Source organism: Zonotrichia leucophrys, chromosome 9 (assembly GCF_028769735.1).
Source record: "Zonotrichia leucophrys gambelii isolate GWCS_2022_RI chromosome 9, RI_Zleu_2.0, whole genome shotgun sequence".
Lineage (NCBI taxonomy): Eukaryota > Metazoa > Chordata > Aves > Passeriformes > Passerellidae > Zonotrichia > Zonotrichia leucophrys.
This window is the reverse complement of record NC_088179.1, coordinates 16021769-16046525: the sequence shown is the minus strand read 5'-3', so window position 1 is coordinate 16046525 and position 24757 is coordinate 16021769. Positions and strand designations below refer to the sequence as shown.

Sequence of the window (24757 nt, the reverse complement as noted above, 5' to 3'; positions counted from 1 at the left end):
AGAGGTGTTAGTGCAGAGTACAGGGCTCACACAGCGCAGCCCCTCAGACATGGCATCTCCAGAGGGCATGAGGAGAGACACAGACACACAGACAGAGACACAGACACACAGACAGACACACACACATGAGTCCATCGTGTACCTGCCCCACTCTCATCTGCACCACATCCCACTGCCTCCCATCCTCCCTGTCCCAGTCCCTCCTGCCCCACACTCTGCCTTGCCCCAGTCTCACCCCTCCCACATTCCCACCCCAATCCACCGTCCCTCAACTTCCCCTGCCACAATCCCCCAATCCCCCCCACTCCCACCCGTCCATTCCCACGTGTCCAATTCCTCCCTGTCCTCCATTCCTCCCTGTTCCCCATTCCCCCTGTTCCCCATTCCCCCTGTCCCCCATTCCCACGTGTCCCATTTCCCCGTCCCCCATTCCTACGTGTCCAATCCCTCTTGTCTCCCATTTCCAGGAGTCCCAATCCCCCCTGTCCCCCATTCCTAGGTATCCCATTCCCCCCGTCCCCCATTCCCCCCGTCCCCCATTCCCACCTGTCCCAATCTCCCCTCAGCCGCCGCCGGTGTCGCCCCGGCAACCGCGGCCCCGCCCCCGCGCCGCGTCCCGCGCACGTGACCGCTCTCAGCCAATCGCCACCCGGGACCGGCGCGTCACGCGGCGGGGGCATGCCCGCAGCTGTGGTGCGGACAGCGCCCCCTGTGGCGCGGCGGGGGAGCTGCAGCGGCGGCCTGAGGTGCGGGGGGCTCTGGGGGCGGTTCGGGTTTGGAAATGACGAACGGCCCCAACCGGGGCTCTTGTGCCCCCGCTCCGCCTTGGGCCGGGAAAAGCCTTCCCGCTTGAAGTTTCGTCTGAAGGAGGTGTCGGGAGAGGAGGACGGAGGTTTGCAGGGAGCGAGCGGAGCGGGAGGAGGCTTAGCCCGGCCGTGGCGCTGTGCGATGAGCCGGGGCCCCACTTTCCGACAAGTCCTTGCCTGATGGAAGCCCCGCCAAAGCAAAGGGGGGGATTGGCCAAGCTACTTATTGAGTCTTTGTGTCTTTGCAATTAACAGTGCTAATGAAATTTTCCCCACTAACATCAGGTTTCCAGCGCACGTTAGATGCACGCTATCAGACTATGTTGTATATCAGTTAGGTGCTGCCCGGGGTCTCGGTGTGAGAGAGCTGCTATTCAGTCACAGCAAGGCAATCCAGCCCAGAATGGCAGGGGGCTGGGAGAAAGGAAGAGCTAGAGATGCTCTGTTACAAACAAAAAGAATATGGACAAAATAGTCTGGGAACTGGGTGCACAGAAACAGCAGCACAGAGAGCTCCAGCATGAGGAGAAACATCCCCAGTCTGGTCTCACTGCCCTCATCACACCAGCACAGCTTTGGTGCTGCCACTTACACAGACCGATGGCCTGTCCAGCCACTCAGGAGGAAACTACAAAACCTCCAGGCCTGTAAGAGAAGCAAGCATCAGGTTTCATCTGTGAAGGAGCCCATGAACTCTGCTGTCCAATGCAGATGTTTCCAGCTAATTATTTTCAGCTGTTTCTTTTCCACCCCTGAACCCCAGATTTCATGCTTAAGCTAAAAATAAAAAAGACCTTGATGTGAGGTTAAATTAAACAGAATTTGCCCAGCCCTGCAGGAGCTATCTCAGTTCCTCCTCTGGGAGGGCATGGTGGGGAGACAAAAAGTTAATCCATCTTGGTTCTCATTGACACGGAATGGAAGAAAACAATGAAATGGGAGAGCCACCCTAAAACTGAGAACAAAGACACTGCACCAATATTTCAGGCCCTTTTTCCTTCACTCTGAAGGGGAAAAATTTGTTCATGCTTCATCCCTTGCAGGTTATCTTGGGAGGAGCAATGTCCCCATAATTTGTGCTGACAATTAACCTCGCCTGTGCAGCCATTCTTCCCTGGGTCACCAGAGCAGCTATTTATACCCGTGGCCAGGGATGCTGTTGCCACCAAACCACTGTCCTTCCCCTTGGCCAACCCTGCACCCAGGCAGCGGGCAGCGAGCCCAGGGTGTCCCCTCAGGCACTCTGCCCTGCTCCCCAGGACCTGCTGCACCTGGACCCTTACTGGGTAGACCCTCCTGTGCCCATTTTCTGCTCATGCTCTGCAAACACAAAGAATAAAACCCAGACATACACACTGCTGAACCAAACCCTGTCAGGCAGCAGGGCCCACCAGAATAAGCGCACTGGGCAGAGATGTCTGGGATTATGGTCTTGAGTCACCTCTCTGCCATATGTGGGTGACACTGATTCCCCAGTGGCAGAGACACTGATGGCTCACCTGAGCACCTGCACAGGTATTTCTTCTAAGCAAAACCCAGAGCTTTAGCTGTGCAACCAATGTCAGGAACTGGAGTATAGAGCTCAAAACTAAACTCCAGATCCGGGCTGCTGCCAGCTGGAACATTTGCCCACAGAACAGGATTTCAGAGGCCAAGTCAAGCCAGTTCCAGAGGCTGGGGCAGCATCTCCTCCCAAGACACAGAGCATGGGCCAGGCTAATCCCACAAGTGCTGGAGGAACACATTGAACCAGGTCTGCCCAAGCAGTTTCTTTCACTGAGGGACCAAAGACCCTTGCTTCCACACAAAACCACCTGGGCAAAGATCAGCACCCTTGGCTGAGGGCCTTCAGGCCCATTGGTCCCATCAGAGGTTACAAGCAAACCCCACAAGGCTTGCACAGTTCTGAAATGTTCACGATTACCAGCTCTCCCATCCTGCCACTGCTGCAGGCTCAAGGTGGCCCCAGAGCTGGGCTGAAGACCCAACCCATCACCAATGCCAAGAGCAGCAAGCAAGGGAAGAGCCTGGGGCTGGCTGGCATCTGGCAGGGGTGAGGGTGGAGGGTGCTTCAGCCACCAGGATGCAGAAGATAAATGGCCAACATCATCATTATTATCAGCAGTGCCCACCCTTCTCTCTGAAAGACAAGGAGGAAGAGCTTTTCCTGGCCCTGGAAGGGGAAGGAAGGGGAGAGATAAGGGAGAGTGATGGGGAGAGGTGAGAGGATGAGGCCACTGAATGCCTGCAGGGGAGGAACAGCAATGCTGGGGGGCTTGGGGCTCTCAGCCCCCTCCTTGAAGACCTCTTGCCTTGGGAGCTTCATCTCCAACATCTCCACCACCACTTCAGTCCCAGCATGGTGCCCAGCAGGGGGCTTGCCCAAGTTAAGGAGTGGAAAAGGGAGGCTAAGGAAATGTCCAGGGCCTCCTGGAGGGACTCTGGGATCTGTCAGAGCAGCATGCTTTAGAAGTGATTTAATTTGCACTAGGGTTAATTGAGATGAAACCCATTAGTCAGGAGGGATAGAAGCAGCTTCCTGACACCCCCGCCTCTCCCTCTGGCAAAGTCAGGAGTGTTTAGGTCCAATTAGCCCCTGACAAACAATCAGGGTGGGTCCCTCTGCAGCATCCCCAGACAGGCCCAGGAGAGCAGCACTTCCTCAGCACTAATGAGTCACTGAAACAAATGACGTTATTCAAAGCACTGAGCCAGTCCCACTGTTATTGGCTTCATCTGCCTGAGAGAAACTGGTCAGACCCCTTAGCACGAGGGCAGGATCCCACAGGGTTCCAGAGCCTCCTCAGAGGTTTTCTAGCACCTTTCCAGAAGATTTCTGGACATTTCCAGGCCATTTCATTGATATTTTTCTAGTCTTTCTGGAGGTTTCCTGTTGTATCTCCAGAACATTCCTAGACTCTTCCTAGAGGTTTACTAGAACCCCCTTAGGGCTATATAAGCATCTTTGTATTGTTTTCAACTCTCACAGGTTGACCATTTCCAAATTTCCCAAGTGGCACCCTGGAAATTGAGCAAAGCTCAGCACCTCATTCAGGCACCACATGACCTCAAGTGGTCACAGAGCAGCACCCTCAGCAGCCTGATTAGTAAATTGAGGGGTTATGTAGAGATTAAAAAAAAATAAAATTGCATGTATGGGATCATTCTATAGTCTGGATATGTTTTGTAACACAAACTCTCAAAAGCACTCTGTAGGAGCATTTTTAGTCCTGTCTGGAGTCTTTTGAGCACTGTCCTGTGAGGAAACAGCCTGAGTTACACACGTGTCTCATGAGACACAGACCAGCATCTTCCTGTCCCAGGAGGAAACAGCAGCAGCTGAAGGAGAAAACAAAAACAGTGGATGCTTTTCTATGAGTGCTCTCAATCCTTTACACAGTGAGAGAAGAAACTACAGAGTGACAGAGATGGGGAATGAGGACAGGCCAATTCCCAGTTCCCTCCTGTTGTCCCCAGTCTGGCACACACAGCCTTTTCCTTCCACAGTCACCAAAATCTCCTCTAAAAATGTGGGTGTGTAACTTTACCTCATGGCCCCAGAACAGCAGCTCAGAAATCAGTCTGGGACTGAGATTTTGACATTTGCTTATCCTAAGGGAGCTCTGGGGAAACATCACTGCCAGAGCAGTAGGGATCTTACAGGCACAAGAGAATAATTTAGCAAGAATCAGGAGTCCTCCATGGTGCCCCAAGCATACCCAGTGCCATGGTGGGAGCTGCTCTGCACACACAGATTTACACAGCCTCACTGAGGACCTGCAGCAAGCATCAGGTATGTTTGGATTACCCTGAAAAATGTGTTGCAATTAGAAAAGTGTGGCCAAAAGTCCCATGAAAAGCAGCATTGTTCACAGCTTGGCCAAAGCACCAATGCAGGACTTTAGGTCCTTCTGAACCAGCTGTTCCCAGCATTTCTACTTGGCCTTTAGAAATCCTCTAGCAATATCTGGCCTCTGGCAGGTTGCTGAACAGCCTGAAATGAGGAGTTTTCTCCTCCCAATGTCTTTCCCTCTCCACAGTATTTTACAACACAAGGCATTACTAACAAATTACCTGAAATCACCACACACTATTATTGGTTGGCATTGGCAGAACATGCTGGAGTAAGGGATACAAGTATCCATTCAAAGGGAAGGAATTGCAGCACCAGAGGACTCACCAATGTACATTTGTCCAGCTTCTGTTTCTTACACCACAATACCAGGTCTTTGGGATTGGAGCAGTGGTTCCCTCTTTGTTTCCAGGCTTACTGACAATAACATTGTCATTTCAGGTTCTTGGCTCCATTCCTGGCTCCACTCCATTGGAGAACGGATCTGGATGATGCTGAGAACTGCAAGCTCTAACCAGTAACCTGAGACATTTCAACTTGAGGGACTTCTGCCTGAAGCCTAGGATGCAAAACTGGCTTTCAGTCCCACATCTCTGCTCAGTATTCCTTAGCTTTGCAGAGAACAAAGGCAGACTATCCCATTGCTATAGTAGGTTTCAATAAAATAAGCCATCTGCTGGAGAAGCTCCCAAGAACTACATGCAAGATTTATCTTCCATTATTACCAATGCATGTGAGATGGTGGTATGTTCATGTGGATAAAATACTCTCCCCACACACAGATAGAATAAAAACCTCATTCCATTTACATGCTGTTTCCAATATGGAGCTTCACCCAGCATTTGCTGGCAGCAGACCAGGGCTGCAGTCCCTGGCTTGCTGCTGAGACACCCTTTGAAGTGTTACAGCCCAAAAGGTGAAGGGCCAGCTGGATGGTGAATGGTGGAGCACCATTCCTTCCTTCTGACTGCTCCTCATTCCATATCCCTGACTAAAATTCCCCCTTAGCTAATGAAACACATCAGTGTGACCAGTTACATGTCTGGGTCCACTCCATCTAGGCCTGCAATGTAACCTGCTCATATGAGCTATTTTGTTCATATTTGGTGAAAGCAGTGAAAGCACACACACAAAAGAAAAGGGTTTCTGTGAAACAAGGAGAAACATGCCCCTATTTCCCCATCATTAACACCCAGAGCCCTTCTGTCAGCCCCACACCATCACATGAATACCAGGATAAGCAAGGAGGAAGATCACAGAGGGAATCTGGAAGCAGACCTCATCTGGGCAGCTGCTGGCAAGCAGAGACCTGCCCTCTGTGGCATCAGTGCTATGGCTGGGCCAGGCTGCAGCTGTGACCTTGCTCATCCTCAACAAGTGCAGAGGTGTGCACAGATCCTGATAATTGTACAGAGGAGTCAATCAGGCTCTGCTGGACAAAGATGCACAACTTGAGTTTAGTTTTTAACATCTGGGGAGAGCAAAAGTTGTTAGCTTCCCTTTTTTGGGTTTTTTTTTTGTTTGTTTTAAGCAAGTTTTATGTCAAGAGTTTTTAATATATTTATTTGAAAACAAGGTTTTGTGAAAGAGTACACTAAATAGCATATATCTGTTCTTCAGCCATAAAACACGGACTATCAGCTTCAGCTCAGCACAGATTGGGGCTGCATGCACTGAACATCAGATCTCAATAGGAAGGTCTTCATGCCTGTCTTTCTGATATCAAGCATAGTGTCTTCTTTAGATGACATGACCCTGGAGGAGAGAGAGAGAAACCAGAAAATCAAATCTATTTAATTAAGGCTTCTTGTGGTTGGTCCCACACACTCACCTGAGCCTGTCACTGACACAACATTTATAGTTTTTAGCAAGGAGTTTGTTTCCCTGCCCATCCACCAATTCAAGTGCACAATCTCTGCTCGTGGGAGCCCTGAGACATGCCAGCCCATATTTGGAAATAAAGCAACTGGATTTCTGCCTCTCAATGAGAAACTTGCACATCCATTCAGGCAGTTTAACCAAGGAACCTGAGAATTGCACCATTTATTGCCTGAAACAGATCTACTACTAGCATTCAGAGCCCATGACTAAAGTGTCTTTAAATTCTGCTAAGAACTGCTGGGGAGACAAGGCAACTCCAGGAAGCAGAACAGTAGTTCTGTTTTGACAAATCCTGGCACCCTGAGGTCAAGTAGATGTCAGCTTTGTTATGTAAACTATTTGCCCCTCTGGGACCATCTTCCAGGAGCTGACTTGTCCCTGTGACCCTGCTCTGCTCTCTGCCCAGCCAGGCCCTACTCAAGAGCAGTTAAGCCTGCCAGATTAGAGAGCAGATCCAGTACAACTGGGTCAGCCCTGAGCAAAAAGAATGAATTTGTGGATTTCTAAGCTGCCAAACTTAGAATTAGGACAGAGCTTTTTTCTAAATCTGCCACAGAAGCTGTCAAAGAGCTAAACCAAGAGTGCTGAGTGCTGGTAATTGCTTCAGTTGATACAAAGAGGCTTTTCCTTCATTGGGATTTAAAAAGGAGACTCTACACACTACACTATACCTCAGGCCTTAATCATCAATGTACTCAAAGGGCTCTGGTGGTTCAGGTTCTTGCTCCTCTTCCTCAATCTTCGGACCATGAGCTGCCACAGGTTCAACCAGCTCCTCCATATCCTCACTGGTGTCCTTCAGGATGATGATGCCTCCAATGGAAAGCTGCAAGACAAGTGCCATGAGCATTTAGAGCTGCTTGCCTCTGCCTCATGGTGGAGTGTTTGTGGCCACAGAGTCTATCCTAGGCCATATGAGACTCCTCAGCAGGAATGAGTTTCAGAGAGCAAAGCATCTGACACTCACCTGGATCTCTGTCTGATCAGGACATGGAACAGGCAGAGTCTATCCAGGCTACTTTTTATATTTCTTCTATATAGGTATCAGTTCAACAGAAAGTGACATCTGGATTCACAGCTTTACCCCATTCCCAGGCTGGGGCTTTCCACATGAAAACGAATTGAACTGTAATTGCTTTATAAGGCTCATCTTTTCAGGTTTACAATACTTAGTGAAGCCTCTCTGTGTAGCTGCCTCCCAGGAGATTCTCTGAAACAGAGACTAATCTGATCACTAGTTTCCACAGAGTGATGAATCCTATTAGCAGAACCTCACAAAACCAAAGGGGAATTAATTACAAAGATCACAACCAAACACGTGGGCAGGCTGCAGCACCTCTGGCAGTGAAACACGAGGCGAAAGAGGCAGTGCTGTGTCACGCCTGGCTGGGATCAGGGCTTTGGCCACAGCAGGATTCTGGGCTATAAACAGCATTTCAAAGAGGTCTTTTACTCTGGCATTCCCCAAAGCAGAGCAAAGGTCCAGAACGGCTCCATTCCAAGAGGCTCCTTGGTTACACACCCTAATCCCAGCAAAAACTGCACTGTTCTCTTGTCTTCAAAACCTATTTATGGGGCTTGAAGGCAGGAAACTGAACTCCCTCACCAAGGACTCAGCTTCTTTTGAAATTGAAGCAAACACATTTCAGTGAGTGGACACTTATTGGAACACACAGCAGATCTTCCCAATCCAAACAGCAGTTGGGTCACCTCGTTTTAAAGGGTAGAAACTAAAAAATCCTCCCACTGCTTTGCTAAAGGAGATGTTTCAAAAGCGAACAGCACACAGAGAATTCCAATGTGCTGATGGAATTCCAGGAAATCCATTTATTAAAAACATTACTATTTTCCAGGAAAAAGTATTACTACTACTGAACACCATTTTCCCATGTGTAATCCTGGAAATGAGGTTAAGTCAAGCATGTTATTTCTTGAACAAAAATAAAGGACAGAAGACTTTGACTCAGGAGATTTAGAGTTCAGGAGCCAGCTTCTCAGATTTGCAATATATCTGAGCATCTCACAGAAGTTAGTTACCCCTTGGGCTGAGTGCTAAAAGACCTTCATTCTCCATCTGACAATCCCATACTCTCTCTTCTCTATGTTTTTAGGAGCTGAAGGAACTTTTCTAAAGCCAGATGTAACTCAATAGGAAGTACATTCAATGAAAAAAGCCCTCTATGTTAGGTGTAAATCCCACTGCAGGGTAATAAAGCTCCAGCACAAGTCCTGATGTATTTCACTGCTTTGACACTGAACCTGTATAACTTCTCAGCCCAATTTAAAGATCATGGCTCAGTCGTGATGTTTCAAAATTGTTTCCAACAATGTCATTAATACACAGAGTATGTCTGATTTTCATGCTGCACATTTGACACAGGTACAAGAAGAAAGAAAAACAAAGTAGTGTTAGCATGGTGAAAAGGTTTGCAGCAGCTGTGATGTTCTCCCAACTAGAACTGCCTGTGACCATTTGCAGAGAGGGACATTAAAAAAGGAAATATGTCGACAGCAAAGCTGCAAATCTCTGCAACACATTCCAGTGCTGCACCAGCTCTGAGTTCTCACATACACACAGAACTTCTGGGCCTTACACACAAGCCCAGCACTGGGAATGCTCTGCCAAGCACATGGACTGGGAAGGTGACACTTACTGGTTTGAAAGGCTGGTACCGGCAGCTCTCTGTCATAGTGAGAACTTTGAGCTGAGCAGGCATGACTCTGGCTGGGTTGTCCAAAAGCTGGAAGTTGGGTTCAGGCTCTTTTTTCTTTTCTTTTTCATCCTTCTTTTCATTCTCATCCTGTGGAGGGAGAAGAGAAGATCAGCATGATTTCAGCAGTAGCCTCTGGCCTTTCACAGTTCAGCAGGGCACTGCACAGTCAGGTAGCAATCCACAGTGTGGTGAGAAACCATTCTTTTGCTGAGGAACATGCTAATATTTATCTATCAGCTGGCACAGCAAATGCCAGCGTGGATCTAAGTGCTCTTGACGAGGCAATGCCTCACTCTCAGCTGCAGGTGAAAGCAAGTTCAGTGAGAGGTAGCAGTGGAACAGTTTAACCTCTGCTTTCCCTTTCTCCTACCTTTTCTGTAAACTCACTCACCACTTTTTGTCACAACTGAAGATTCTTTAATATTATTACTGAGCATATGAAAATTGCCAAAATCTGCCCTTGTATTTTTGCAGCTATAAAGCTGTCACTGACATTTCACAGTACTGGCAGTGACAGCAGTTCACCCAAAATGACTCGACCTCAGCAACTCGCTAGGGAATTACAGTGAATCCCTCTGTTATCAATGACTCAGCAGCTAGAGGCAAAAAGCAGAAGAAAAAAAACCACTTTACATACTTCAAAAGGTGGGTCATTTTTTCCCTCTTGCTCAGAAACATTTGAGTAGCAAACAAAAAAAAACAAAACAGAAAAGATGGGAACAACCAACAGGAAACTATTGGGAACACCACTGAATGCATGGCATGTCCTGTAACAGCAGACAGGACTTTCTCTGGCACAGCTGCTGCTCATTGCTCTGCAGATCCCTTGGAAGCTATGGATTACTTGTCACATAACAGGCATAAGAGGGAAACATGAAAGCAATGATACCTCTAAAACATTAGGACAGTGGCAAAACACTCAAACACAGCAGGTGGCAGCAAGCTCCCTGTTTACAATCCTTGCTTTTCTGCTGGATTCAGCCAAATAAACTTTTCAAAAATCTGGCCACACACAGACACAACATGTGAACCCCTTTAATACTGCTTCCTCTCAACACCTGCACTGAAATGTAGGTTGTACCAATTTTAGAAGAAATATGCATCTATTCAGCACATTTTGCTTACTACATAGAACTGTAAGAATAATTCAAAGAAAAGACAATGTTTGGTGACAAGGAAACTTAACAAAGGAGAACAAAACCAAAACCCAGAGATAATACCTTGGATGTGTGAGATAATGAATTTTCTGGGCCAGCTGCATGACATTCAGTGCCTACAATGTGGTCACACCTATGTAGGTCTGGGAAGGTTATTTTACATACACTTGAGGAGGCTGCCCAGGGGAGTGGTGGAGTCACCATCTTTGGTGGTATTTAAAAGATGGGTAGATATGACTCCTGGGGACATGGTTTGGTGATGACCTGGGCATTTCTGGGGTCAAGTTGGACTTAGAGGTCTTTCAAACCTAAAGAATTCTATGGGTCCACAATGCACTTTCAGCTTACAGTTGTCCTTGGAATATTTCCATTTATGAGCAGGGCACAACTGAAAGGGTCTTTTGTCAGTACTACAAGAATTTTAGCTGCCATATGTTTTCCAAAATACAGCAACCACCAAAAATTCATTTCTCCATTACTCAGCTTGCTCCAGGACAACACATTATTCACAGATGAGGACGACAACTTCCTGTGTCAGGTCTGTGAGCTGAAAGAAATCATTAGAGGACCAAAGCAATCACCATGACTACTGAGCAGCTTATGGAACCTGTGCTCAAACCTCAGCTGGTTCTGAGCTGGGTGTGGATAAATGTTTGGCATTTTGATGGATGGGCAAAGCATGTAAGAGACTGCTGCCAAAAAGGTGAATGTTTCAGAATAGGAGGTTAAGCATCTGCAAAACCAGAATGTTTAAACACTTCAGTGCTCTCAAGGTGAATTAGACACAATCAAGCAACTGCTACAACACTCCTTTTTAAAAAGTCAGAGGTCCCAAGGATGCAAAATTACTAAGCCTTTTACAACACTGAGGAAGACTTATTTGTCAGAAATAACAGATTCACAATTAATAGCACCTCTTGCTTTTAACAGTGCACACACAGACTAAAGGTGCTAACCAGTGTCTGCAGCAATGTGTGTCAGTGCTTTGCTCATAACACAGGTTGCAAGAGGACAGAGACAAGTGTGTGTCAACTTTCCTGACACACCTTCCACATGTATAAGGAGGGGGGGAGGGGGAAGAAGACATTTCAGTTTCAATGTGTGCACCCACCACTTCCATCTTTTCCTCTTCCTTCTTCTCTTTCTCCTTTTCCTTCTCCTTCTTCTTGGCTTTTGCAGTGATGGACAGCACAGCAGTGGAAACCTGGATATGGCGACAGATGAGGCATTCAGTGTGACCCAACACAGTATACTGAGTTTCAGCCCACCAGGCTTGAGTCTTTTGGGAACAAATGGCAGAAACTTTCTGAGAGGGTCAGGGAGCAACAGCATTTGTCACGTTGCTGGTGAGAATAAATGTGGGCTCTTGGCACTTTTTAACTTTTGGCCAGGGAAGTTTAAAGAGAAAAGATTTGTCCAATTCACATCCTATTCAAAGGCAAGAAAACAGCTATAAGCAGTGAGCTTTGCCTTTCATCAGGGTTAATTTCTGGATTCCTTGGTGGCCTGGAAATCTGTCCTGTCCAGCAGTCAGTTCTGGTAAGATGTTTTACAGCTTTCACACCATGTTGTTCATCAGCATGACATGCCTGAGGTCTCCATTGCTCCACAATTGCTCCCTAAGGGCTGCTCTGCCTGCTGCCGTGCTCTGCTCAACAGCTTTTACCATCCTGTGCCAGGAGACAAATTGCTTCCACTATTGTCCCACTTGTGACCCCACAGGTCTCATCTTCTCCTTTTCAACACCAAGATATTCTCAGTGCCACACTCACCTATTTGCAATCAATGGAGCTGACAGCAATTATTCTAACACTGCTCCTTCCATATGGGACTATTTGAGAAATGTCTCACCTAATATTTTCAATGGTTGCACTGGAGCAGCATTTTGGAGCTCAAGTCACAGAACAGACCCTGCTGTGCTGAGTGCTGCACATACAAGTCAGTAGGGGATGGAAAGCAGTTTTTTTATTCAATACTTCTGCTTGACCACTTCAGACAAGGGAGGTTGCAGCAATTCAGTAGCAAAGCACTTGTATAGCACAATCATCAACAGTCCCAGGCACTGCAGGAAAATGGACCTAGAATTCTCTTTTGGAGACTACAGCACCTGCCAATTTTTCCTTTGCTCTTTAGATTCCCTAGTAGTACCACCAAAGTCAACGTTTATACTAGGAGGGAGAAGAGGTTAGTCTTTACACAGAAAGCCAGCTCAAATACCTTTTCTTTCTCCTTTTCCTTTGGTACCTCAAGAGGTGGGGGGTAGGCAAATGTGGACGGCTTACAGTTGGACTTGTACTGGACTTTTGGCATCTAAGACAAAGAGTTTAAAACAATGTTAGAAACTAGAAAAGCAGGGGAAAAATCCACAGCAGAATAATTACTTTTGCTTCATTTTCCTTCCAGCAGAGACAAACACAGATCCTCTAAAGAATACAAGCTTCCCCTTCTCCCTCTCCGGAAGCTGAGAAACTGTTATCAGTGGCAGTGGTTCAACTAGAACAATGTTATTTAATTATTCTATAATTTGACTCTGGCAAGCTCTCCTAGCCCTCTCCATACACTCTATCCTATTCACACCATGCTTTGTTTTCATTGCTTCAAAGCTTTTGTGGTTTTGATGTTGCTGTGTTTGTGTGTATAAACACAAAATTGGTTTAAGATCTAAGTGAAGATCTGCTCTGTCAATGCACGCGAGGGCAAACCAAGCACTGACACTCCCTGCCAAAGGACTGTACATTTGGGGGTGAGTTACCAGGGACACACATTCTCTTACTCTTGGCTACTTAAGCAAGGGTAGAAAGCATCTTCTGATAGCCAATTCTTAAACACCCCCACGCTGTCACATGCAGAAGTTTTTTTCTGGAGCTTCCTTGCTTAGTTTTTCAGCACAGGAGACACAGCATGGTACACAGCTTACAGGGGCTGTGCCACAGCTGAAGAACAGATGCACAAGAAAAGTGCAGTGCCCATGGCTGCTCAGTTCAATGTTTAGTCCCCAAGGAATCCAAACAAATCCTCTTTTCCCACTGCTAGCTTTCCTAGGGGAGAACATCACATAATTTATCTGGGAGGCCAGGGGGGGGCAACACACTTTTTAAAAAAATAACCCTGACCTTCAAGAGTGATAATGGGGTGACCTCTGCCAAAATACTCTAAATAGAGTTCCTTTCTTTTTAAGCTACTTTGAAGTAAAGAGGTCAGTGTCTGCTCTTTACATTTTTCTTGTTCCCATTCCCACCACCAGCTCTGCAATTTAAGCCTGTTTTTCAGATTTCTTCCAGTTATTTTGTGCCTTTTCTGGCACAAACAAGTCAGAAACATGCAAAGAAAACCAACAAATCCATGACCACGCCTTGTAGACCACTCAAATATTCCAAGCAACTTTTCAGTCTCTTCTTTATTTTCATTACATACCTTAAGATCCTTGTTAAGGCCAATGACACAAGTTGGGGTGAACGCCAGTGACAGAAAGTGTGACAGAGGGAACCAGAACCAGAACTGGGTGAAGACCAGAACCCCCACCACAGAAGGCATGTGTGTATGTCCTGTCCTCGACTGCAGTGAAATGGTTACGTTATGGCCCCCTGTAAGGAATCATGAAAGTCAGTGAATTATTGATTCCTGGGTACTCCACAAAGACCCCTGAGCAATGACTGTCCAACAGCTGCTGTCAGAGGCCTGCACAGGCCACAGTGCTGCCAGTTTCCTCCTCTGGAACACATCTCCCTCTTTATTGTGGGCTCAGCTCACTCAGTAAAGCAGATGTACAGCACAGCGACCACACTGCTCCAAAGTACCCAAACAATCAGGGAATACAGCCCTTCTTCCATGCTCATTTTGCCAGGATACAGGTTAGACAAAAGTACAGGCAGTGAGAGGGAGAGGAAAAGACAAACTTTGCCATAAACAGTTTTAAAACATGGCATATAAATGATCCCCAAGATGAGGCTCAAGAGGAACACAGTACATATACAGCTGAGCACATAGAAACTTTTCTTTCTGTGACTGCCTCCCTGAACTATCAGTTATTGAGAAGAAATATGCCTAGGTTTTTATCTTACACCATCTCAGTAGAAAAAAAAATGTAAACAGCAGCAACTTCAGAAATTGTTTCTAGACATTATCAATCTAAGCTGCACAGAGACAAGCTCCTGCAGCCTTTGCAGAAAAATTACATCTCTGCCAGACAACCAAGTCCTAGATTTGTACTTGCAAAGCAGAGACCCAAACAACTCCCTATGTTGATGTAGTGCAGAAACATCGAGCTAGAAACAAAATTGGAAGACTAGACTTGCAGACAGAGTGAGAAAGTGTTAATCTGATCTTCTGTCTGCTGATAAGCACAGTGCATGGAGTTGAAGAGGGCACCAGGCAAGTCCATTACCGCTGACAAGAGCCGGTGCAGGGAGGTTAACTTTGTTAAAACACCACACCCACTCCTCAGGCCACTTTATAGCTGAAAAATCCCAAACTGGAGTAGCTTTTCCCAGGCTTGCACAAACAGCCACCTCGGGCAGGGCCAGACAGCAATGGAGCTGAGCTTTAAAGACAAACAGAATTCTCTTCTGCTGCCAAAACTAATGAAAGCCCCAGCTGAAGCAGTACTGTCGTCTTGGGCATCTGTCAGGGTTAGTCCAGCAGAGGCAGTGCAAGGTGGGACATTTTGATGCCCTCCTGTAGGATGTTCTGCCTACATTCTATCTCCTTCCTCTTCCTTTTGTGTAGCAATAGATCTCCTGCTGTTTGACAGGAAAACTCCCTCCTGCTAGGTCTTGAAGAAAGACAAAGATATGGCCCTGTATTTTTCTACTGCTAGGTCTGCTCTGCTGCTTAGTATTTTCTCTGATAACAATCTCTTGCCTTTTCATCTGAATTTGCCACAGGGCTGTGGGGACACTGCCTGAGGTCTTGTGCTATCCTTAAACATGTCAAGCAGAGCACACTCAAATTTCTGGTCTTCTCCTCCATCTTCATTTTGAACTTTATTTTACTGCATCACTGTGGTTTTCAGCAGCCCAGTGAATGTTGCACAAGCAGCTTAATTGAACTTTATCAAACTTTTTCACTTTAATTTTCAGAATTTTAACTTATAATTCAGATAAAACATAGAATTACCCAATCTCTGGAATTTCCTGAATGAGCAACAGATTTAATATTCGAAAGATGCTGTCATGCTACTTTTTTCTGCTGTTTTATACCCACAAACTGTCCACCCTCACTCCCAGAAATTTGCAGGGAGCAGGAAAGGTGGGGAGACATAATACTGCACAATTGTGATTTATCTTCATGATTAAATAGCAGCCCTGACGGCCTGGAAGGGAACACATTCCAGATCTTTGGCTGGATGAATAAAAGTTGTAACATGATGCCTGGAAAAAAACATTTAAAAAACACTAAAGAAAAAATTCCAGGGATCCTTGTACTATAAGGTCCATCCCCCAAAATTCACACTGCCACTGGGGCAAGGGGGGGTTTGGGGAAAAACCGCAAGCAATAAGCTAAATTTAGTAAATTTATTGTCTACTTTTTTCTTATTTTATTAAAGAAAAATGTTGCTGCTGGGGCTTATCAATGCCCCAGCAATGGCAAAGACCAAATTCTTCATTTCCACTTCAGTGCTCCCAAGGTACCCCACTCCTTCCATTAAATTACCAGCCTACATGGCTGCCTCATTGTCAGAGCAAAAATCCCACCTCCAGCTCATTTCCCAGGCATACACTGGAAATCCTGCACTTCTAATCCAACCCTGTCATTGGAAAAAAATTGGGCTTTTCTCCTCACTCCACAAAAAAAAAGATACAAAACTAAATTCAATTGCCCCGGCTGTGGCAGATAACACAAAGAATATTTTCCTCCTGGTAATAATTAAATTCTGTAACTCATTGTTTCAGATAAGCACTTCCAGTTGTATAGGAAGGATAAAAAGAATTTGTTCTTTTAGGAGGCTCTAATGAAAGTGGCAATAGGTTAAGAAAAGGAGTTCACAGCCTTCCCTGAGTCTCTCAGCAAGAAAAAAAGGTTAAGGTTGGCATAAATTCCCATAAAGTTTATTATAACAGGACATTTCTGATTTCCAAATCATTATACAATACATGGGTGACACAGGAGGCAAATAAGGCTTTAGTTGTATTTTTATGATTTAATCTTAAGGGTCAGAATTCAAAACAGGTTTGTACTGCTGAGAGAAAAATCCCACAGCCAGCTAGTCCCTGACTTCCCAGGAACTGAGTGTGAGTATGGGAACGACCAAAATTATTCTGAGAGTCTCATGCCAAGAACATTGCTCAGCCTGAGCTCCAGGAGGGGCACCAGGAGGCAGGAAGGTGGTGCCTGTTACTGAGCAGCCTGACATGGGCAGCAGGGAAGCTTTTTAAACCTCATTCCATGCAGAAAGGAGCAGGCAGCACCACATTCTTCTCCCCCATGGCACAGCCTGGAGGTGCAGAGATTTCACACAGACTCTGCACCCACTGCACACCACAGAGACAAATTCTGAGGCTCCTTTGCTTGCAGACTTCAGGACTAATCTTGATCTCAAGAGTACAGCAAAAACCAGCTTGTTTCTGCCTATTACACGGGATAAAGAGGTGCATGGCAAGAGAAGGCCTCAGCACAAAAGACCAGATGGGAGAAATTGTGTTTGGAAACTTGCAAAAGAAGTGCCACTGACAGACACAGCACTGTACAAATGCTACCTCAGCAGAAGGAAAAATTCAAAACATTGTCTGTCCTCTTTGCTTACAGAAACTGTCCTTAATAGGCCCTGCAACTCAGCCCTTGTGAAACACTGATGGCCTTAGAGAATCATCTTCCTGACTCAACACTGAGTCATTAACATTCATGAAATGATGTTTTCCTTGCTAGAAAATGGTAGCAGTAGTCTGTGAAACTAACTGGGTCTTCTGAAAAAACACTGATGCAGTTAACTGCGCTTCCTCCTTTGTGCAACCTCTTTTAATAATCATTAAAGTAGCAAAAATTAGTTATTAAAGATATATATATATAAACTTATATAAGATTTTTAAAACTGGTTATGTAAAGTTTTAACAGAAAAATATGAAGACTGGATACCACATGATTTCTGAATTTCTGGAGCAGATGATGATTTAGAAAAATAAAGCAGCAACCTACCATGCTATAATAAATCAACATTCAGGGTGACAAAACAGACTTAGAGAAGAAATATTGTATTTGTCCAGACTTCTGGACATAAATTCAGCCCAAATGACTGGGCTGAGTCTCTCCTAGCAGAAACATGCTGACATAAGCTGAAACTACAAAACAAGGTTTATTTCTTTAATTAGCTAAAATTCCTTGAAAACTGAGATTTCTTGCTACTATGACATGACAGGCATAAAACCAGCATCTCATCTCCCAAATTAAATTTGCTGTTACCATGATTGCAACCAAACAAGTTTAAGAAATGTTAGCAGCTTTAAATGTTTGAGGAATTACCTGCATCCAAAATGCCTTGTGCCAGGATTGCTCCAAACTTTGCCATAACATCATCATGCTTATCATTGATCACTTTGGAATAGAGCTGCCTGAACTGGCTGACCTGGTTAAAAATAATAAAAAAGAAAAAGAAAAAGAGAGAGAGATTATAAAACTGACTGCATGAGTCAAATTGTCCATCTTTAGTAGAGCACTCTCAATTTCTGCACCCTACAATGACATTTGCATTTTCAACAACTTTAGTCACTGGTATTACAAGTCACCCCATTAATAATTAATTACAGAGATTTTCTCCACTTGAAGATATCCATATACTGATTTTAAAGTATTCAGGATGGATGTGCATTTCCAAATCCCATTTTGCAAACCTTATAGGAATACCCTTAGAATCTCTAGGGTGTCACTAGAATAAAAGACCAATTGATGAGTTTGTAGTAAGAACTATTATATGTTCTTATGTGACTGACACTGCACTTTAATAAATTTACTCAATTTCCTATTGCTGAAAACCTACAACTTTTTCCATTATTCCTACACAATATTTCTGCTGTACCAATAATGCCCCTATGATGCATCATCAGCAAATTTTGCTATTTCACTCCTACCTTTTAAGTGAGAATCATTAAAGAAAATATTTAACAAAGTAACAGTTTATGCCATTATATGTTCACCACAATATCTTAAGTACACAGTGAAGGAAATTGGTAAATCTTTGGTTATGTTCTCATTATTCCCCTGAACGGTTTCATCTTTCACTTTACCAAGTATTGAAGAGACAGAACAGTATCACATCCAGCAATATCTAGGGCTTTATCATAGATTAATAACTTATGTCTTTTAATCTATGCAATGGAGCAACCATATAGCTTGAGTATAATTTTTCTAGCTGAAAAAACAGACCAGAAAATTCCAGTCTGCAATCCAGTCAAAACCTGGGAAGCCACATCACACCCACAGAACATCTGGAAGAGTATTTATCTCTTTTTAAAATTATTTTAATCCAGATACTCATGTGACATTTTGTCTTCTTTTTTTTATTTTTTCTTTTTACATACTAAGCCTTCGTTTGACAGTCTCAAAAGCAAAGGAGGCATTTTTGAATAGAATTCTTCCAAGATGTCTATAACAAGCTTCTCCCCACTACTGGCCCATTTTGTTCCTGGTATTCTAGATTCTCTATCTACATCTGCAGCCACAAAGGAGAGGACAAACTTCTAGCTCAAGGCAGTAGGGCCAGACACTGCCAGCAGAGACACTGAGCAGTTTTGAGAATTTCAAACACAGTTGAAGTTTCCAAGCATAAAACCCTAATTCCAGACATGTCTCACCTCCATAGAGCGTGTGCTCTCCAGGGTCACCAGTGAGCTTTGCTCAGTGACAAGTGTTCTACAAGGCCAAGCTTCAACACTACCACTAGGAAGGGGCTTTGGCACAGCCTCTGATGTTCCCAGAGCCTAAATGTACCTGGGATAGAGGCTTAAACAGTGACCAAGAACTCAGGACAGCACCCAGCAAACTGCTGGTCCCCATCCATGCAGGAACTCTGAGCTCCAGAGCTGTGCTAAGGGGGATCAGCACAGGGCACCAGGAGCAGCCTTCAGGCATCACTCCCACCACATGTGGCCTGCCTGGGGAATCTCAAGCTTTGCAGAAAGCTTTCACACCTGTGACAAACATCCATTCATACAACTGAGTCAGTGACACGAGAACTGTGCTTGAGAATAACATTTTGTTAAACTGGGATTCATCAATGTAAAAAATAAATATTGAAACAGAATGAAGAGCTGTCAGAGGGGATGAATCACACTGCAGGGGTTTCTCAGCAAGGCACAAGATCAGATTCCCCTGTAAAAGCACATTTGAGCCATGAGGTAATCCTGCAGCCAAGGCAATGCTAGCAGTGCATTTGACATGTGAATTTTTGACCAGTGGCAGTAAGAAGTTGAGACCAGATCTTTGAGATATTATGTCCAATATCTGGGGTGGAAACAAAAGACAGAGACCATCTCTCCAACCCATGAGCATTATACCCAAGAGCTGCAGCACTGCTTGGCAGCCTGCACAGTTCAGAGTGAGACCGTGCTTTCTGCAAAAGAGCTTTCAATGCAGGGTAACTTGTCACAGGTGTCCTAAATGAACAGACACTTTCTAGGTGACATCTTCCCTGCCTTCACTCCTACAGCCACTAACCCAGTGATACTACTTGTCACCTCAACTCACTCAGCACTGATGGCATCTAACCTGATTGAGCCACTTTGTGATACCAGAAGACATTAACGTTCATACAAGCAAGTCCTGTCCTGCTAAACAGGACTGCATTAAAATGGCTGTTTCACACCAATGGACAGTCTCATTACCATGAAGCACCAGAGCAACAGCCGAACAAAACAATTCTCTGGAAGAGCAGCATGCATTTATTAGAACTGTCAGGGGAAAACAGCAGCTATTTCCTTTTTTCCACCAAAGTCCAAACTTCTAATTTGTGTGCTAATATTAGTTCTCTACTCACCAATTTCTTTTTGCATTAAAATGTTTTTAGTTATTTTGCAATTATTAAAAGTAAGAAAAATGAGCAACATAAATTATCAGGGCAGTGATACAGACAGATGTGTGGCAGGGAGATAATGCACACACAATGCAGGGTTTATTCTGGGTATTCAGATCAAACTCTGCTCTTGCTTCACTCCATTTATGCTTTTTCAAGCTCTCACAATTTTTATTTAGAAAAGCTTACACTGAGGTTTACATGTTCAGTGTAAATGGTTTGCTTCTTACATCTGACCTCTTTGTACACTGGAAAAACACCAGAGTTTGCATTTGCAGCTTGGAACAGGGCCTCAAAGGCAGCCACATGCAGACCAGGTGAACCTAAGCCTTCAGGTATTGTTTGGAACAAACACACTGGGAAACAGAAGTAATAGGTGAAACTATTTGAGCTGAGCAGCAGAATTCCAGTGCCTCTGTTTAGAGAACATCATTCCCTTGACTCTGGGCTCAGCCTCTGGGTTTGGAATATTTATGAAAACAGACATATGTTACAAAGCTCATTTGGTGGACTGTAATCCTGAATTTACACTGTAATCAAATCTTCAGAGAACTAAACCCTGGGTGGAGTGAGAAGGCATTCAGCAGAACTGCTGATGTTCACACTGGTGTCTGAACTGACAGAGCAGCCTTGGAACAGAGGGCGGGAACCCCTCACTTGGGAAGGTGAGGGAGGGCTACAAAGGGAAACCATCCACCTCCCTGGTCATGGGGCACTGCCCTGTGAGCACCCTTCCCTAATACACCCTCCTCAGCTCCTACTCACGTGTGCATTAACAGAGCACATGAACAGAACACCCAGGCAACAAGCCCACCAGGAACCTGCCAGCTTTGGCAGCAGGACCCTGTGCAGGGCAGAGAGGTGTCTGAGAAACTGACAAAGGACCAAGGACAGAAACCTGGCTGCTCTACCCTGCCACCTCTCCAGGTGACAGGGACAGGTTACAGCACATCAGCTGAGAACACGCATTCAGTGAATAAGCACTGAACAGCTGCAGTAGGAAACAGTCCTCATACCATCTATAATAAAAATACAAAATATGTAATTCCATCTCAAGAGTACTCTGTATTCATATAAGTTCTGCATACCTGTGCATTGTGAGCCATGATCACTGCCAGGCCTGGAAAATGCACTAAGTGTACCCTTTCCAGAGTTTAAAGTCAAGGGAAGCAAAATTGTTCTATGAAAGGGTGAGAGACTACCCAGACTTAGGGGCCAGGCCAACTCAGCCCAAGGATTGAGACCAAAGGTCTCGACACTCAAATGCATAATAGGCCCACATGCTTGTTCAGGCTGTTCCTACAAAGCAAATGCTTTACAGGAATGGGAATTTTGACTGGATCAGCTCCCAGCTGAAAACATTCCTTGCTGCAGGGGAAAGCCTGCTTTGGCAGCTCTGGCTGCAGCAGTTCAGGAAGGTATTAACCACACATGGAGCCAATGTGAGGTTGGGAGAAGGTGCTGGGACACTCACCTCCTACAAAATGGAGCAAGATGTCAACAGCCAGCCATTTCTTCAGCTGTTGAGGCAAAACCTGCCAGAGTTTGTCTAGTAAAGCCCTTTTATCTGCTATTATTTTTCCTTCAAACCACAGCAACAAGCACAACCCAAACTACTGTGTAAGTTTATTTAATATGCTATGAAACCCACAAGCTTTGTTTCTCCCTTGAAATCTTCAAGCACTTCAAAAATTCTACAGCATTTGGAAATGCTACCTAGAAATTTATTTGGGCAGCTTCCAGAAGGAACACTAAAATATAGACAATGACTCATTTCATCTTTCTAACAAAACACACACCCCATTCTGATAACTAGTGCTGGCCAAAATGACATGGCAGTGAGTTCAAATGAAGCCAAACAAAGAACCTTGGAAACAGTGAGGAAACAACAGAGACTTTGAGATATGAGAATGCTACAGCACCATTTCCTACCACCAAGGGCTGTCATTTATCAGGCTATTTATCACTTCTCCCTCCACCAGTCAATATTCATGCACATGAAGCCCAGGAGATTGTCAAAAACAAGATTTTATAAACAGTTAATTGCAGGAAATATTGGCAGGTGATTTGCACAATGCTTCTGGCAAATGCAAGCTCTTATGGACAAGAGCATTTATAAAATCTAATAAAATAGGTTTTAAACTGTTTGCATGTTGAGTCTATCTTCTTCAAAGGATGAAGTTATTCTGCATACACTTGCCCTTTTGAAGGAGTGTGCAGAAGCATCTCACAGCAGAGGGCTTTCATAAAGTAAAGGTGCTCCCAGAATATTGCAAAATCATTCTTGCACCCTAGCAAGACCTAGCATTTCATCTAAATGGGAGGAAAATCCCAACAGCAATCTGGTCCTGGTTTCTTCACATCTTAAAGACAACAGGCCAATATGATTGAAGGAAGATGGAGAAAAAGGCTTGACCTTGTTTATTATTTTCTCATTTTGCCAAGATGACTATCTTAACACAAAACCAGGAATTAGATTTATTTTTTCAAGTAGTTCAACACCTAGTTTGTCTCCAAAACTGCTGACTTCATTGCCCTGCAGGTCACAAACATATCCTGAAGTTGTCATTGATTTCTCTTTTCATAAAATAAACTTCTTAATATTTTATATCCAGTACTAATATGGTTCTTAAATCTACCAACAGAGGTCAGGAAAAATCATGCTGGCTGCACATGGAGGAATTGTCTCAATTCCAAAGAGACCAAACTGCCTTTACTCAACACCTGCTATGCCTTTTTGGCCCTTAAGTAACTTGCAAGTTCAAGGAGTTAATGTAATTACAATTCCTCATTTCACAATCCTTTATTTAAACTATTTAAATTTAAATTTTTTTGAATTATTCATTTAAACAAAGATTGAGCACAACAAAGAGGACAAACACAAAGGGAAGATCACAATGAAGTTAATTCAAAGGCATACATCTACCTTTTTCTCACAATAAAAATGGCTTTTTTTAAACCAAAATACTTTGATTCTTAAATCTCTGTTTATTCCTGGCATTTTGGTGTTGCAATGCTCAGCTCTCAAAACTCTGACAACATTTTATTCCCAAAAACATCCTGAACTATTTAGGGAAGATTATGTGCTACCATCTTCCCCAAATGATCAGCAGAGAACTGAAAGCATTTCTAACCCAAAGCTCACTAATAATAAGTTAACTAAAAAAAAAATATCAAATCCCAGAAGGGACAAACTGAGCAGCAATGACAGGAAGCTGGCCAGGCTCTATGACACAGTCTTTTTTAAAATCACCATCTCTCACATGCAAAGCATCACCAGGTATTTAGAAGCAGTGAGATGATGATATATCAACTTTAGCTTCTCTGTAGTCCCATCAAGACTCTGCAGCCTGTGGGATACAAAAATCACCACACTGCTCTTCCTAGGTGCTTATTCAGCAATGCAAATGCCCACATCCATCAAGTCACACCCTCTGGCACACAGTGTCCAGCGTGTCACTCAGGAATCTAATCAGACCAAAATATGACCAGGCAATCTAAAAATGGCTCCTTTTCTGAAGAACTCCATCACTTCACATCAGAGTTAAGTAATTTTTTTTCAGATTGGCAGAGATCTCCAAAAAGTTTCCCATGGATAATAAATAACTTAATTGGAAGCATATCCCTCAAAATATTTACTTTTGAGCAAGAAACAATAATGGTTATAACCAACTTTTGGGGTATTTATAAAAAGCAAAATTTGTGTATTCCGTGTTTAGTTCCTGAACGGGCAGAATATTTCAGGTATTTTTTATTAATTTTTAATCTGGAACTTTGTTTCTGTTTGTTTTTTAATATCTGTAGTGCTTCTATGACTAGAAAATTAATTGCCTTCTGTATCTATATCAGGCAATAATTTGGCATTAAGGTGTTTCAATTTCTGGCCCCATTTTTAAACAAGCCATTGACTCCCAAACTATACATCTCATCCGGTATTTGCTGGCCAACTATTTTAACCACTCTTTTATCAAGCAGAAGTATCACACATGACTTGGAAGTCAAGGTTTTCAGGCCTCTTTGGGAAAAGAGATCTGCCTTATTACACACCTCAAATAATCTATGTTTTCACTAGCTATTTTCCTACCCACATTTTTCTTTAGGACAAACAGAGTCTTTCAGCTATCATCTCAAAAAGCCAGAAACTCCAACAGGCAGACTCAGCAAGTGATTCATGTTTTAGGAAGGCTGACTGATTCAGAGCAGACTGCAATTCTCATCCCAAGAGGATTAGGGTGCTTTGCAAACTAAAATGAATTGATCCTCATAATGTCCTTTCATATATAAGTCATTAATTCTTTCTGCTGGGAAACTGAGGCACAGGAGAGCTATATAATTTTTCAGTACTA

The 24757-nt window shown here is 44.2% G+C and overlaps 2 protein-coding genes across 3 annotated transcripts in view; both read right to left on the bottom strand.

Moving 5' to 3' along the window:
- Positions 1–629, bottom strand: part of ARMC9 (armadillo repeat containing 9) — a 57339-nt gene extending 56710 nt beyond the window's left edge. For both annotated transcript variants that reach the window (XM_064721074.1, XM_064721075.1), the window contains exon 1: positions 547–629. The gene's annotated coding sequence lies outside the window, so the exon portion shown is untranslated. The remainder of the gene's footprint in view (positions 1–546) is intronic.
- A 5565-nt stretch (positions 630–6194) lies between these two features.
- PSMD1 (proteasome 26S subunit, non-ATPase 1) overlaps positions 6195–24757 on the bottom strand; it is a 64893-nt gene continuing 46330 nt past the window's right edge. The window contains exons 19-25 of the mRNA XM_064721271.1: positions 17867–17969; positions 13826–13995; positions 12629–12721; positions 11523–11615; positions 9195–9341; positions 7212–7366; positions 6195–6414 (exon numbers count right to left, since the gene is read on the bottom strand). Coding sequence (XP_064577341.1) covers positions 7220–7366; positions 9195–9341; positions 11523–11615; positions 12629–12721; positions 13826–13995; positions 17867–17969 — 753 coding nt within the window. The 3' untranslated portion in view covers positions 6195–6414; positions 7212–7219. The remainder of the gene's footprint in view (positions 6415–7211; positions 7367–9194; positions 9342–11522; positions 11616–12628; positions 12722–13825; positions 13996–17866; positions 17970–24757) is intronic.